At 51.3% G+C, this 14,266-nt stretch overlaps 1 protein-coding gene across 4 annotated transcripts in view; it reads left to right on the top strand.

Annotated features, from left to right (window-relative positions):
• Wasf2 (WASP family member 2) overlaps positions 1 to 7,611 on the top strand; it is a 68,243-nt gene extending 60,632 nt beyond the window's left edge. For all 4 annotated transcript variants that reach the window (XM_048434113.3, XM_048434109.3, XM_048434111.3 and 1 more), the window contains 3 exons: positions 328 to 483; positions 2,260 to 2,768; positions 3,473 to 7,611. In XM_048434113.3, the coding sequence (XP_048290070.3) occupies positions 328 to 483; positions 2,260 to 2,768; positions 3,473 to 3,630 (823 nt within the window). In that variant the 3' untranslated portion in view covers positions 3,631 to 7,611. The remainder of the gene's footprint in view (positions 1 to 327; positions 484 to 2,259; positions 2,769 to 3,472) is intronic.
• Positions 7,612 to 14,266: the final 6,655 nt, after the last annotated feature.

Genomic DNA, 14,266 nt, shown 5'->3' with positions numbered 1-14,266 from the left:
TATCTTTTAGTAAAAAAAGAGAGAGCCAGGGACTGGAGAGATGGCTTAGGGGTTAAGAGCACTGACTGCTCTTCCAGAGGTCATGAGTTCAATTCCCAGCAACCACATGGTAGCTCACAACCATCAACCATCTGTAATGAAATCTGGTGCCCTCTTCTGGTGTCAGGCAAAAAAAAAAACACACACACACACACACACACCAAAAAAACCCCACTGTATACATAATGAATAAGAGGGTCACTCAGGCTCTGTGTGTTTAAGCACAGTTTGGTACTTTGGATGGAAATAGACTCTAAACAACCACTCTGACATTGGTTATGTTATCAGATACTCATCCACCTTGGTCTACCAGAATGGCAGCATTGGCTCTGTTGAAAATGTGGATACAGGCAGCTACCCACCACCACCACAATCAGACTCCACCTCCTCACCTTCTCCTTCCTTCTCTGAAGACAACTTGCCTCCCCCACCAGCAGAATTCAGGTAAATGGCAGAACTTCTGCATCCATCCTGGGTAGTAGAATACTCAAGAACAAAGTAAAGAGTTCAGAGTCTAGGTCAGGACCACTAAGGTGACTTGAGGCAAGCGTGTGTAAGATCATAGGAATATCATTTGTCATCTGTTAGCAGTGTTGTTGTTACCTCACGGACAGGAGTGATGACTTTTTTCTTTTATTTATTTATTTTTATTTTTTATTATTTCAAGACAAGGTTTCTCTCTGTAGCTCTGGTTGTTCTGGAACTCACTTTATAGACCAGACTGGCCTCAAACTCTCAAAGGTCTGCCTGCTTCTGCCTCCCAAGTGCTGGGAGTAAAGGCGTGCCACTGCCCACACACATCAACTTGGATGAAATATCAGGATGGGGGACCTAGTAGACCTTCATCTCACTTCTGTCAGCCCAGCAGAATTCAAGGCTAGCCTGGACTACTTGTGAGTTCTAGACCATCAGGACTGCATCGCAGGAGGGAGGGGAACAGCCCACTGGAAAGGGAGACACGACTAAGCGACTTGCAGTCTGTCCCTTTGCTTATTTGTCTGTTGGTGTCTTTGGCCGACGTGGACAAAGGATTGCCCATGGTGGCTAGAAGGGTCTGAGGGTTCTTTAGACTCCTCTGTTCTCTTATCTGCAAAGGCGCTATTTTTTCCCTGGATTCTGCTTATTTTGTGGCTGGATATGTGAAGGATCAGATGGAGACCTCAGACAGTGCTGGCCTCTTCCTCTTTCCCCATTCTGGGCCCTCACATCGCTAAAACCCAAGTCTTCTCCCTCCAAAGTCATAATTTTCTTTCTTTTTTTTTTTTTTTTTTCTGAGACAGGGGTTCTCTGGGTAACAGCTCTGGCTGTCCTGGAACTCGCTCTGTAGACCTGGCTGGCCTCAAACTCAAAGGACAGAGAATTGCCTGCCTCTGGGATTAAGGGCTTGAGTCAGCATTCCTGGTAGTGTAGTGGTATGTGCTTTAATCCCAGCATTCAGGAGGCAGAGATCTCTTTCAATTTGAATCCAACCTGGTCTACATAGCAAGTTTTAGGCCAGCCAGAGATAACATACATAGTGAAACCCTGTTCCAAATAAACAAACCCCATAATTTTAGCACATGGAAGGCCAAGACAGAAGATCGTCGTGTGTTCTAGGCCAGCCTGGACTACATAATATCCTACCTCCATTTGGCCAGATTTTTGCACCCACCAAATCCAATGAGTAGTCAGAGCCTAAGAAACAGAACCCAGTGGACGGATAGGGCTTGAATTTTTTTGTTTGATTGGTTTTTGTTTTTCTAGACAAGGTTTCTCTGTGTAGTCCTGGCTGTCCTGGAACTCTGCAGTCCAGGCTGGCCTTGAATTCAGATTCTCTGTCCCCTGAGTGCATGGATTAAAGATGTGCACTCCTACCGCTCAGTTTTGAATTTTTGTTCTAGTTCTTTCCTGTATGTACTTAGGTCTAGCTCTAGGCTTAAACTGGCAACCACCCATGGGCCCCTCTCCCTAAGAGGGTTCAGAATGGAGCCATCTCCTGGAAAGCTAAGGCTAAAGGGATCTAAGAGCTGTCCCTTGGCCCTACCTGCCAGGGCAGCCCTCTGATAGTCTGCTTCAGTTTCTGGAAAGTTCTTTCCCCATAGTGCTGCTCCTTTCCTTCTGTTTGAGCCACAGGGAAATGAGAGAGTAAAGTAAGGAGGGCCTGAGCTTATAGGTAGGCCTGCCTCTGGGCAGGTTGGTGTCGTGAGAATGATGCTGAGTCTTGTCTCCTTGGCCTTTTAGCTACCCTGCAGACAACCAAAGAGGATCTGTCTTGGCTGGACCCAAAAGAACCAGCGTGGTCAGCCCAAGCCATCCACCCCCAGCTCCTCCTCTGAGCTCTCCACCAGGCCCCAAACCTGGCTTTTCTCCACCACCTGCTCCTCCACCTCCACCTCCAATGGGTGTGCCGCCTCCACTACCACCTATAGGATTTGGATCTCCTGGGACCCCTCCGCCACCATCACCTCCATCTTTTCCACCTCACCCTGATTTCGCTGCCCCTCCCCCTCCTCCTCCTCCACCAGCAGCTGACTACCCAATGCCACCACCTCCCTTGTCCCAACCAGCTGGAGGTGCTCCTCCCCCTCCCCCACCACCTCCCCCTCCAGGGCCCCCACCTCTCCCCTTTAGTGGTGCTGATGCACAACCTGCTGCACCACCACCACCTCTTTCTGATGCCACCAAGCCCAAGTCCTCTTTGCCTGCTGTGAGTGATGCGCGTAGTGACCTGCTTTCCGCCATCCGCCAAGGTAAATCCCGGTGGTGGGTCTGAGGACTGCACCCTTTCTGAAGCTGGATGGGGTACAGGATCTTTCCTGAACAGTTGAGCGATTGGGACCTTGGAGGTGGGGGTGGGGCTTCCCTAAAATGGTGAGATTAAGAGTTCTTTCTACATTTGTTGAACATGAATTATTTTTAAGCTGGGATCCTGGAATTCCTTGAAATGAGCATGTTGAATGTGTTGACATGCATGCTTTTTCTTAGGGGAAAGATCCCCAGAAGAAAATGAATCACTGTCCCTGCAGGCAACTTTTCAGCCAGACTCAGCTGCAGCTGTCTTCTCTGCTCCACTGTCTATGTCCTTCTTCTCTCTTTCTCCTTCTCTTTGAGGCCAGAGTTGGTCCCAAGGGTTTGGTGTGGTTTGTCCTGTTGGTGACCCTCTGAGCCCTGCTGTAGCTAGGGACTTTGAGCAGTCTGAGCATTTGCCTGACAGGGTAGGGTGGTCGTCCACCTTCAGAAGCCTGGTGAAAAAAGGAACATGTCCGCAGCCAGGAAGAACATTGACCTTCCTTTCAGAGGAGCCCATGACCCAGGGTGTGGATTCCTTGAACCTTATCTTTCCTTCTTTCTGTTCTTTACAGTCCTGTCCTGATCACTGGGCCTTACTCAGTCTCGTTCTTGAGGATTTCTAGGCTAGGGCTGTGATTTTTAACTCTGCTCCCTCTCCCACCAGGCTTTCAGCTTCGAAAGGTTGAAGAGCAACGGGAACAAGAGAAGCGTGACGTAGTGGGCAATGATGTGGCCACCATCCTGTCACGTCGGATTGCTGTTGAGTACAGCGACTCGGAAGACGACTCCTCTGAATTTGATGAAGACGACTGGTCGGATTAGCTTCCTGCCTGCTGCCCACATTCCTTTCTGTGTCTTTCTTACCTGCCTTCTTGATGTCATAACAGTCTCATGGGAAACAAGGGAGGGAACAAGTAGAATTGCAAGGGCCAAAACCTTCCCCAGAGCAACCAAAGATCTAGCCAAGTGCTTCCTCCAAGTCCCCATGTACGTCTTCCCCTCTTCCTTGGCCGTGGACTCTTGAGGGTCCATAGCTGAGCTGATCCCTCTTCTCCTCAAGTGACTGTTAACTATTGAAAGGAAGGAAAACCCTACAACAGATCCCTTTGGTTGGGTTTCAACTGGAGATAGTGCCTTCTCCTAAGAACCCTTTTAACCCATGGCCTTCCTCAGAACCCTTCCATTTGGCTACTTCAAATAATGCTGTCTCCTGGTCTTAAAGCTATAGGTACGGCCTGTGTGGACACAGCTGGTCCCTTTTCTATACCAGAGAGTATAGGGCAGGCCGCATGCCCTGGCAACTAGACTGTCACACCCCTCTGCCCCACACTCAGCCCTCTGCAGCAGGTAGGGTTGCTTCTGTTCAGCCTTGTCTGGATGCCTTTGTTCCAGAAGGCATCAGGCCCCTAAAGAATGTCTCACCTCTTTGCCCAGAAGTGATGCCTTCCTGGAGGCTGGGCTGCTGCCTTCCTCCCATGCTCCTTAGTGAGCATGGTGTTCAGGTGTCCTTTGCATGCCCCTTCCCCACCCCATGTGCCTTTAGACTGCACAGCCCAGTTTTAACCTCTGATATTCATGACCAAACTAGCCCTGACACACAGGGACCTGGGCCTCTGCTGACTGTCAGGAGCACCGCAGGACTGGAAGAGAATGGAATACCTTGGCTCCTACCCTCTCAAGGTCACACAGATAGTGATAGAGCAGAGCCCAGGCTTCCTGTTTCCAAATCACCTGTGTTTTCTGGGACCAAATAATGAGCACCTGCTGGAGTGTGGGCAAAGCAGCCCTGGCTCCATTCTACTCCAGACCTCCCGAATGCAGGGCTCACAGTCTGTGCCAGCCCCACTAGTACAACTTTGATACTCACAGCCTCTCTTGTAACCGTTTATTTCCCCTTTCTATCTCCAGCCAGTATTGTGGCATAGGAGCTGTACTGGGGAACCAGAGTAGAGAGGAGGAGTGGGGTGGCCAGCCTTGGCAGGTGCTGCCATTCGCTCCCCCTTTTGTTTCCCCAGTTTAAGCATAGGTTCTGCCAGCTGTAGAAACTTCAGTCCCTCAGGCTGGCAGCCGCAGCAGGTACCTGCCTGGGGGGGCCTGGCAGCCACGAAGGCTGAAAGGCGGGAGGACAGGGGTCTTCTTCCTGCCTCCCTCCTCACTGTGTATGGTGATGTTGATGCCCCGTATACCCCCTTCCCAGAACTAATACACAGGTGCTATTATTCAGGAAAACACTGGACAGCTCTGGCCAACAGCAAGCTTTCTTCTCTCTGCCCCAACTATTGTGTGGCTCTTGTGCTGAAATCGCCTTCGCTGGCTTCAGAGCCTGAAACAAAGAGGAACAGGATCTGTCTCTACCCAGCACAGCAATGGTTGTAGTAATTGCCAAAGCCCTCATAAACCCCTCTGGCTTGAGGAGAGTGCAATCACGGGCATTGCCGCCTGCACTTGCTGAGGACCTCCCCTCTGCCTCCTTTCTTGAACTCTGAGGTGGTGAGCACGCAGGTGCCAGCAGGCCCCCCTGCTGTGGCTACTCCAGAGTGCCCTGTCTGTCCCTGTCCCCTCCCCCAGCCAGTGTCTGGCACAGGGCTTGGCACTCCATGCTGCGCATGTTTCCCACCTTGTGTCTTAGAAGCCGAAAGGGGCTTTCATCAGAACCTTAAAATGGCTGTTGACCCCGCTGCAGCCCAGCAGGGTCCGGAGAGGCAGGGGAGGGCAGTGGTCCTTCCAGATAGAAGTCCTGGGGCCTGGCCAGAGCAGGGCTTGTGCCTAATGGTTTTGACTAAATTACTCCCTCCTCCTGCTCTCTGGGAAAGGGGAGCCAGAGCCACTCAGTATGGTTCTGTTCCGACCTTGAAGGGGCGGTATTGGCCTGGCTTCTGGAATGGACGGAGTCCACCAGGAAAGACTGGGGGCGGGAGGAGATGGGGAGGGGCCCTGTCTGCGGAAGGTAGGATTAGATCATTAGCTCAGTGACCTCCTAGGGTTTCGATGTGCTGTGTTCTCATCCTACAGCTGGTTTGGTAATGATCTGCAAGTCCCGGAGAGCAACAGCACAGCTCTGCCTGACGCTCTCATTAAAATCCATGCAGCCAAGCTCTGCGCTTTGTAGCAGCCGGCCTTGCGGAGCCTCCTCGGCTTGGGGGGCTGGGGACCCAGTCAGCTGAGAAGTCCTCTAGGCTCTACTTAGGCGGATGTGTACAGAAAAATTAAAACATGCTTCTTTAAACCCAGAGCCCTTTCAAATAAGAAAGGACCCAGTGCAAATAGGTGTGTTCATGGAATTCTGTAATTGTAGAATACAGAGTTTGGTGATTATTTAAACTGGGCTGCAGCTGGTAAGCATATAAAGCCGTGTCCCATAAGGACTCCTAAGTGCTGAAGCCGAGGAGCGACCTCCCTTCCTGGTCTGCCTAGCCCAGGGGGCCTGCCCCCATTCCTGTGGCCCAGGGGCCCAGCTTGCAATCGGTAGTGTCAGAAGTGACTTGTGGCTTTGCCTTGGTCCTGAGATGATTTCATTCCGGCAGGGAGGGGGTCCCTTGGAGGCTCAGAGCAGCTGGCCCAAGCTCCAGCTCGCCTCCAGTGGAAGCTCGAGCGCCCTCAAAAACGACCCTGGCCAATGTCACCGCAGAGCTGAGGCAGTGTTGTCAGGGCTAATGTGAAATCTCTTCCCGTGGCGCCGATCCTCCGACTGTGCAGCGCCAGCTTGGACAGATTGAGGTCTCTGTGGCTTTGGTGACCCTGCTTAAGCATTCCCACCGTGTCCCTGCTCTGCACTAGGACTGCCTCCTGCTGCAGCCCCTTACTTGACCTCAGGGCCTGGGGAGGGAGGCAGTGTGCCAGGGCCAGGCGCTCCGATTCAGGAGATATGTCAGCCCTCTTGGGGCAGCAAGCTTCGAGCTTGGCCAGTGCCCATCCGACCTGGGACCAGGTGTGGCACAGGAAGTGCCTTCTGTGCTTCCCGCCTTGTCCACTTTAATAGGGCCTCAGTGAAGGCCGGGAACAGTTTTAACTGTTAATTCACTTGAGAAACTAACCAATTTTACTTTCTGCCTAGAATGATGTACACATAGGAGAGAAAGCTGTCATGCTCCCAAAGTGCCTTGTTTTTTCTGATATAAATATATTTATAAGGACATATTCCAATAGGTTCTTGGGTGTGTTTCCCACATCAAGATTTTGTGAGCTAATATATATATATATATAGGGGATATTGTCTGAAAATAGGCCCCTTCCCCCTAAAGGTAGGGAAGGGGAATCTGAGTGGTGGGATGAAGCCACCATCACAGTGGCCCTTTTTCCTGCTCTGTCCATACCAGTGAAAGAACATCCACAAGCCGGGCGGTGGTGGTGCACTCCTTTAATCCCAGCACTTGGGAGGCAGAGGCAGGCAGGCATGTGAGTTCAAGCCCAGCCTGGTCTACAAAGCGAGTTCCAGGACAGCCAGGACTGTTGTTACACAGGGAAGCCCTGTCTCTAAACAAACAGACAAAAAAAAGATTGTGTATGACAATGTTTCAGGTAGATCAGGCTTGCTAAGTAGCTAAAACTGGCCTTGAACTCCTGATCCTCTTGCCTCAACCTCCCGCATGCAGGAATTGTAGGCACGTCATGCCTGGCCAGGACAACCAGTTTGGTTTTTTTTCCTCAAGTCTGGTTTCATTTGCTTCTGTCGGGCTCATTGTGTGTGCCGTGTTTGTGCTCCAGTGAACCTGAAGGTTCCATATAACTTCTATGTATGCACATGAATAGTTTAAATGCCAACATTTTCAATAATTTGATAAATTCTTCATAGCCACTCAGTCACCTCTGCTGTATGTTTGTGTGTGTTTCATGGGAAAGAGGGATCAGAAGAGGCAGCCCTGAGGGCCGCAGGTGGGTGAGGGAGCTCTATGAGGCTCTGGCATGGGTGGGCTCCAAGAGCAGGAGGCTTCCAGTTGGTTTGTGGACACAGGGCCCTTCTGTGAGGACAGCCTCAGAGCTGGCTGCCCACAGCTCTGTGCACCAGGCAGGAGAGGTGCACACACTGAATGCTGATTTTTGTCTCCCAACATCTGGCGGGCATCTTGTCTGCCTCACAGACCCGAGCAACTTACCTTAAATAGCACGGTATACAATGGAAACCGATAAAAAAGGTTTAGGCTGCTCCATCCCCCCCACCCCTTGCTTGCCTGAGGAAGAATGAGGGGGCTGAGTTTGCATTCTGACCCCCCAAAATGACCTACCCAGGAAGCAAGGGTTGTTTGGAGCACAGCTGCTGTGGGTTACTGTCCCTTGGGCTAATTTATGAACAGACACCCAGTTCCAGGCCCAGCAGACACAGCGGGGTGGCCCCGGGGAGATGAGAGGGAGAAGGGTCGGTGGCACAGTGGGTCACCGCGCCTGCTGTTCGCAGAGAGTCACCCACGGGCGTCCCGGGAGAGGGGGCAGAAGTTTTGAATTGTCAGCAAGTGCTGCGCCAGCCACTCTGAGCTCATCGCTGGAGGTGGGGTGCCGGGGAGGGGCCCGGAGCCCCTCGCTCCCCTCCCTTGCGGCCTGTGTTTAGTCAGCACTTGGCTGCTAGAGCCGGTGACTGACAGGCAGCCAGACGCCCGCCCTGGCAGAAGACAAAATGGTGTCGGAGCCGCCCTTGGAGGGACGGGGAGGGAAGGAGTGTTCTGGGAAGCTGGAGGCCCGCGCCTGGATGCCGGCTCTGCTGCTACCACTCGGAAGCCCTGACCCTGTGCGAATCGTTTCACCTCCTGGGCTGTTCATCCTAGAGAATATGGGCATTTACTGAGCGCCCACTACCTGCTATCGGTGGCATGTGCTTAGTTTTGATCTTTAAAGTCCCCCGTTTGACAAGAGAGAGGTGAAGTGAGTTGCCTACACCCTGCCTGCCATGCAATTTATGCTGCTTAACGATGGCCAACCAGCAGCAGGTCGGGGAGTGCCCGTGTCTAAGGTCTCATCTCTTATCTGTCTCACCCACTCCTTCCATGCTTGGTTTTACAGGTGCAATAACAGGTGAGGGTTATTTTTGCTCTTTGAAGTCAGGCAAGCTTGACTGAGGGCCCAGCGGTCTTCGACCTTTGGAGGGGAAGTAGCCTGTGCCCTTGGCTACTTAGGAACAACGCGGGTTCCCTAGGTATGGGCTCCACATGGACGTACCCTGCCCTGTTCACACGTGCATATGTTCATTTACGCACATTTTCCATGAATGGCACACAGTTCAGACCCAGGAATCCATGCACACATTGTGTGCAGAGCTCTGCTCTTGTGCAAAACAAGGACACAAGTCAGCACCCAGCTCCAGGAGCTGGCGTAATTGCAGGCACATCTAACAGTCCTCCAGAGTCACGGTGCTGGCTGGCTGCCTGGGCCAGTTGTTCACTGCCCCCTCCTGGCCACCTTTCCACCCGGGCAACCTGGCACCATTTCCTGAAGTTCTGCTCAGGAGGCTTGGCAACCAGTTCCCACCTAGATCATGGGGGGGTCAAGAACAATTTCTGCCCACCCCCGAGGCTGGGGTTTGGGGGAGCACCAGAGGAGACTCCTGAAGCCTAAAGACACAAACGGCCTGAGCATCCTGAGAAGTCAGTAGGATTGCAGTCCTGTGTGACAGGAGGGTAGATGCTCTCCCACTTAGGCAAGCAGCCACCCCCGCCCTACCCTAGGGAACTGCTCTCACAGGAGGCACAGAGGTGCGGACTTCCTTGCTGACCAAGCAGAGCTCGAAAATCCCTGTTTTCTGTTTGGGCCTGTACTTCCTCTGTTCAGCAAGGAGTTGAGCCCGGTACTGGGTGCGGCAGCTCCACTATGGTGTTTCACTGTCTTTGCAAACGTTAACGCTCCCAGCTGTGTGCCTGAGTAGAGCACATCCGTGCAGGATTTGGTGGGCTTCTCTGGATGGACTTGAAAGGACTGCCCATGGAAAGCTTTGATTCCTATTGCACAGATGTGGAAAGCACAGAAAGGCGTAGCAACTTGCCCAGGGTCACACAGCAAACTAGCAACAGATGCTGAAATAGAAACTTGCTCCGGAGAACACAGCCCCTTGTGAGCTTGGGCCCAGAGCCGGAAGCTTTGCTCTCCCCTCCCCACCGCACCCCCAGAAAATATTGACTGGGTTCCTATGGCTATCTGAAGACTTAGGGGAAACCCAAAGGAAGTTCTATGCTTAGGCATTCAGCAGGGAGGCTGGGAGTTGAAATGCAGCTTGGAATCTGTGTGGATTCCCTGTTTGCTACTGCACAGGGTAAACCTCTGGCTTGCTTTTATGCAAAGGCAGGAAGCAAGCTAGGACGCCTCTCCCTAGCCCATGGCTGCTTGCTTGGTCATCAAAATATGCACACACGAGTGACATGTGCACACAGGCCTGGGATATCAGTGTTCGCCCTCACCTGCGTTAGTTCATGCATGCCTACAGGTGGTACTTATAAGCCTGCACACATTACACATGGCTGTGATTAGTGTGTTTATCTGGCTATTTATTATTCATTTTGATGCAGAGTCTCCAGAGTCTCACGCTATGGCCCAGACTGGCCTCAACCTACTGGTGTGATCCCCCTGCCTCAGCCTCCTAAGTGTTAAAATTCTAGATACAAGCCACTGTGTCACAATGTCCGGCTTTTTTTTTAAAAAAAAAAAAAAAAAAAATGGGGATTGAACCCAAGGCTTTGCTGTAGCCTCCGGCCCATTGTAGAAGTTTCCATACATAAATAGTGTCTGTGGGCTGGAGGGACGGCTCAGCAGGTAAGAGCACTTGCTACTCTTCCAAAGGACCAGAGTTTGATTCCTGGCACTCGGGTTGGGCAGCTCGCAAACACCTGTAATTCCAACTGCAGGGAACCCAAGCGCTTGAGCTCAGGTAAAGTGCTTACCTAGAATGCACCATTCCTTGAGTACCAATCCCTAGTACCATATAAAGCCAGGGTTGGCGATCCATGCCTGCAATTCCTGCCCTTGGTAGGTAGAGGCAAGAGGATCAGAAGTTTGATGTCATCCTTGGCTGCATAAGGAGTTCAAGGCCAGTTTGGGCTACCCGAGACCCTGTCTAAAATAAAGTAAATCTTTAACAAGTGATTTCTGTGTGCCTGACAGGTAACGCAATGCACAAGTAAGGTGTTACTTGGGTGTGTGCTCCGTAGGTGCACACTGGGGATGTGCAAGTGTTCAGTTCACCTGCCTTGGTGTATAGAACTGGGTGGAACATGCCTGCATATGCCTGCCAGTGTGTGTGTGTGTGTGTGTGTGTGTGTGTGTGTACAGGGATGGCTTTATATATGACAAATGACAGTCCATGTAAAACAGGAATCCCTTGTGAGGAAAGTATGATGCCAGCACTCCCCAGCCCTGGTATGTGGGCTGCCCTGATGGGCTCCAGCCAGATCCCTGGCTCATCGCACCCTCCCCACAACATGCACACGGTTCCCTGGACTCAGCCTGCTCAGCCAATTTGCAGTCTTGCTCTCAGCTCCCAAGAAGGCCCTGCAGCAAAGTCAAGGGGCTGGTGGCCAATTAGTGAGGGGGTTAATCAGGGTTCTGGGGACCCCTAGGGGGTGGGAAGCTGAAGGCAACCATGGGGTTGACAGGAGCAGGAGCTGCCTGTCATAAGGCCGGGGGAGGGGAAGAAGAAGAAGGGGAGGCCTGTAGGTGCTGCAGAACCAGAGGTGGGGCCATGGATTCATAATTGCCGAGCGCTCACAGCAGGGAGCATGTGTGAGTGTGTGCTGGCTGTGTGTGAAGTAACATGTAGATGCATTCAAGTCCCTGGATGTGGTCCTGCATACAGTTGCGTTAACATGACTGTGAATGCCACCTGTATACACTGATGTAGGTTTTTATATGTGTATTTATGACTGCAGTGGTGTACAAATGGATTTACTTATACAACATCTCTAGACCTGTGTGTATCTATGTACATACAAGGTTAAATCTGTATACACGTGTGTAAGAATATACATATATATATATATATATATATATTTATATTTGGTGGGTGTTCCAGCATGTACCCATGTACATAAAATTCATGTGAATAATGGTGTATCTAGTATGTAGATCAAGTGTGCCTTCACAAGTGTGCACATGCATCCAGGGGTGGATATGTGCATGCTTGCATGTGTCTTTAAACAGTCAGAGGTGCCTGATTCCTGTGTGTGTGTGTGTGTGTGCGCACGTGCATGCGTGTGTGTACATGTGTGTGCTTATGTGTGTGTGCTTATGTGTGTGTGTCTGTGAATGCAGAGATCTTGGCATGGAAAGAGCTGGGGGATGGTGGGCTCCAGGCTGCAGAAGAGAATCTGACAGACGAGCCTTGCTGCAGCCCCCCGGCCCCGAGAGCCTGTTTTCCAGCCTGCGGAAGCTGTGAGCCCGTGAACTCATCTTATATTAATAGCGCTGTCTCCTCCCTTATTGCAGGGAGAGACGGTCATGGCCCCTGCGGGGCACAGCACTCAGGGCTGCTCCACCTCCCACAAGTACCAGGGCTCAGCCCAGCAAGAAGAGAGCCCCTGACTCCTTCAGTTCAGGGAGACCACTGCCCAGCACCCTCTCCTGGCTTGTATGATAGTAGACTCAAGCATGGGGCTAAGAAAGCTGGCCAAGACAGAGTGGCCGGGAGGTTTAATATCCCTCCTTAGACACACAGGCTGAGCAGCCCAGGGCTGATTACCAGAGGAGGCTGAAAGAGTCAGGAGGCTTAATATGAAGGGGGAGATTCAGCCCTGCTCTCCAGGGCTCTTAGAGGCCCTCTGCCTAAGGGGAAGCTCAGTTTGCCGAGTTCCTGGTCTGAGGAGAATCATAACCTTGTCTTCAGGAGCCTCTAGCTCTTAGGACGAGACAAAGAAATCTGCTCTGATAAGCCTTCAATTTGAAGGGACATGTTCCTTCTTTCAGGGACCCTCAGTTGGAGACAGGCTATAGTACTCTCTTCAGGAACCTAGGTCTGACTTGGACCTTCCTGCATTGTGGCTCAGGGCAGGAGGGTGGTTTGTTGTAGAAGTCAGTTCTAAACCCAGCAGTGCTCAGTAAGGGGATCCCTGGGGAAGAATGGCTGCGCTGTGGGGGGACTGATCTGTCTCTGTACAAGATTAAAAAAAAATCCAAAGAAGGGCTGAAGAGATGGCTCAGCAGTTAAGAGCATTCATTGCCTGCTCTTCCAAAGGTCCTGAGTTCAATTCCCAGCAACCACATGGTGGCTCACAACCATCTGTACTGAGGTCTGGTGCCCTCTTCTGGCCCGCAGGCATACATGTAGGCAGAATACATAAAGAATATTGTATGCATAATAAATAAATATAAAAAATTTCAAAGAAAGGAAGACCCTGCCAGCTCACCACACACACAGGCTCCAGATGCCCTAGACCACTGCACACAGCCCAGACAGGGCAAGAACCTGAGCTGAGGTTCAATTCAGATGGCAGCTGGTGGACTCCTGTGTGGGCCCTAGGGCAGGAAGCTGGAATGAGGATGGCTGGGGTCCAGCTGCATCCAGTTAGAACAGGAAACTACCTGGATCGGGGCTGCCTAGGGATGCTCAGGAGTAGGCAAGAGGATGCTTCCCCACCATGCCTCTTTAGAGGATGATCTATAACCTGAATGTCCAGGCTTCACCCTAGCATGGTCACCAGCCTTCCTGCCCCACTGTCTGACCAGGTTCTCTTGATCTGTTCCCAAAAATGCACTTCCTAAACCAGTAAATAAAACAACACCTTTGGAGGCAGGTCTGACATGGGTTCAAATCCCAGCTCAACTGGCAGTAAACGTGACCTGTCTAGGAGGCCGTCCTTTTCTTTTTTTAATTGGTTGAGAGAGAGTTTCATATAGCTCAGGTTGGCCTCAAACCTCCTGGTAGCTGTGGGTGACTTGGTGAAGCCCTCTGACCTCTACCTTCTCGGTCCCTCTATTACAGGTGTGGTCACCACACCATTTAGTGTGATGGAAGAAACAGGCATGGGGTAAGAGAGCTGGTAGAGACAGCACGGCCAGGGGGCTGAGTGCCCCTCCCCAGACATATACAGGTGTGAGCACACGCACTGGGCATCGAACCTAGGGCTTCGTGTGCATGCTGGGCAAGCACTCTACCAACTGAAATGTATCCCCAGCCCCGGGAAGGCCTTCCTTTTCTTTTCTTTTCTTTTTTTTTTTTCTGAGACAGGGTTTCTCAATAGCTATGGAGCCAGTCCTGGAACTCACTCTATAGAACAGGTTGAATTTGAACTCACAGAGATCCACCTGCCTCTGCCTCCCAAGTGCTGGGATTAAAGGCGTGCACCACCACCGCCCGGCAGGAAGGCCTTTCTTTTGTCTACTTCCATCTAACAGTTACTCATATTGTCTCTCTCTTTCCCTATTTTATTTTTATTTGAGGATCCAGTCATTAACACTGCATGGTTGTTTTTTGTTTTGTTTTGTTTAGTAACTGCTACTTTATATTTTAAAATATTTTATTTTTAAGTGTTTGTATTAAAGAGTATCT

This window comes from Myodes glareolus, chromosome 3 (genome assembly GCF_982192425.1).
Source record: "Myodes glareolus chromosome 3, mMyoGla1.1, whole genome shotgun sequence".
Classification (NCBI taxonomy): domain Eukaryota; kingdom Metazoa; phylum Chordata; class Mammalia; order Rodentia; family Cricetidae; genus Myodes; species Myodes glareolus.
This window is presented reverse-complemented; position numbering and strand designations above follow the sequence as displayed.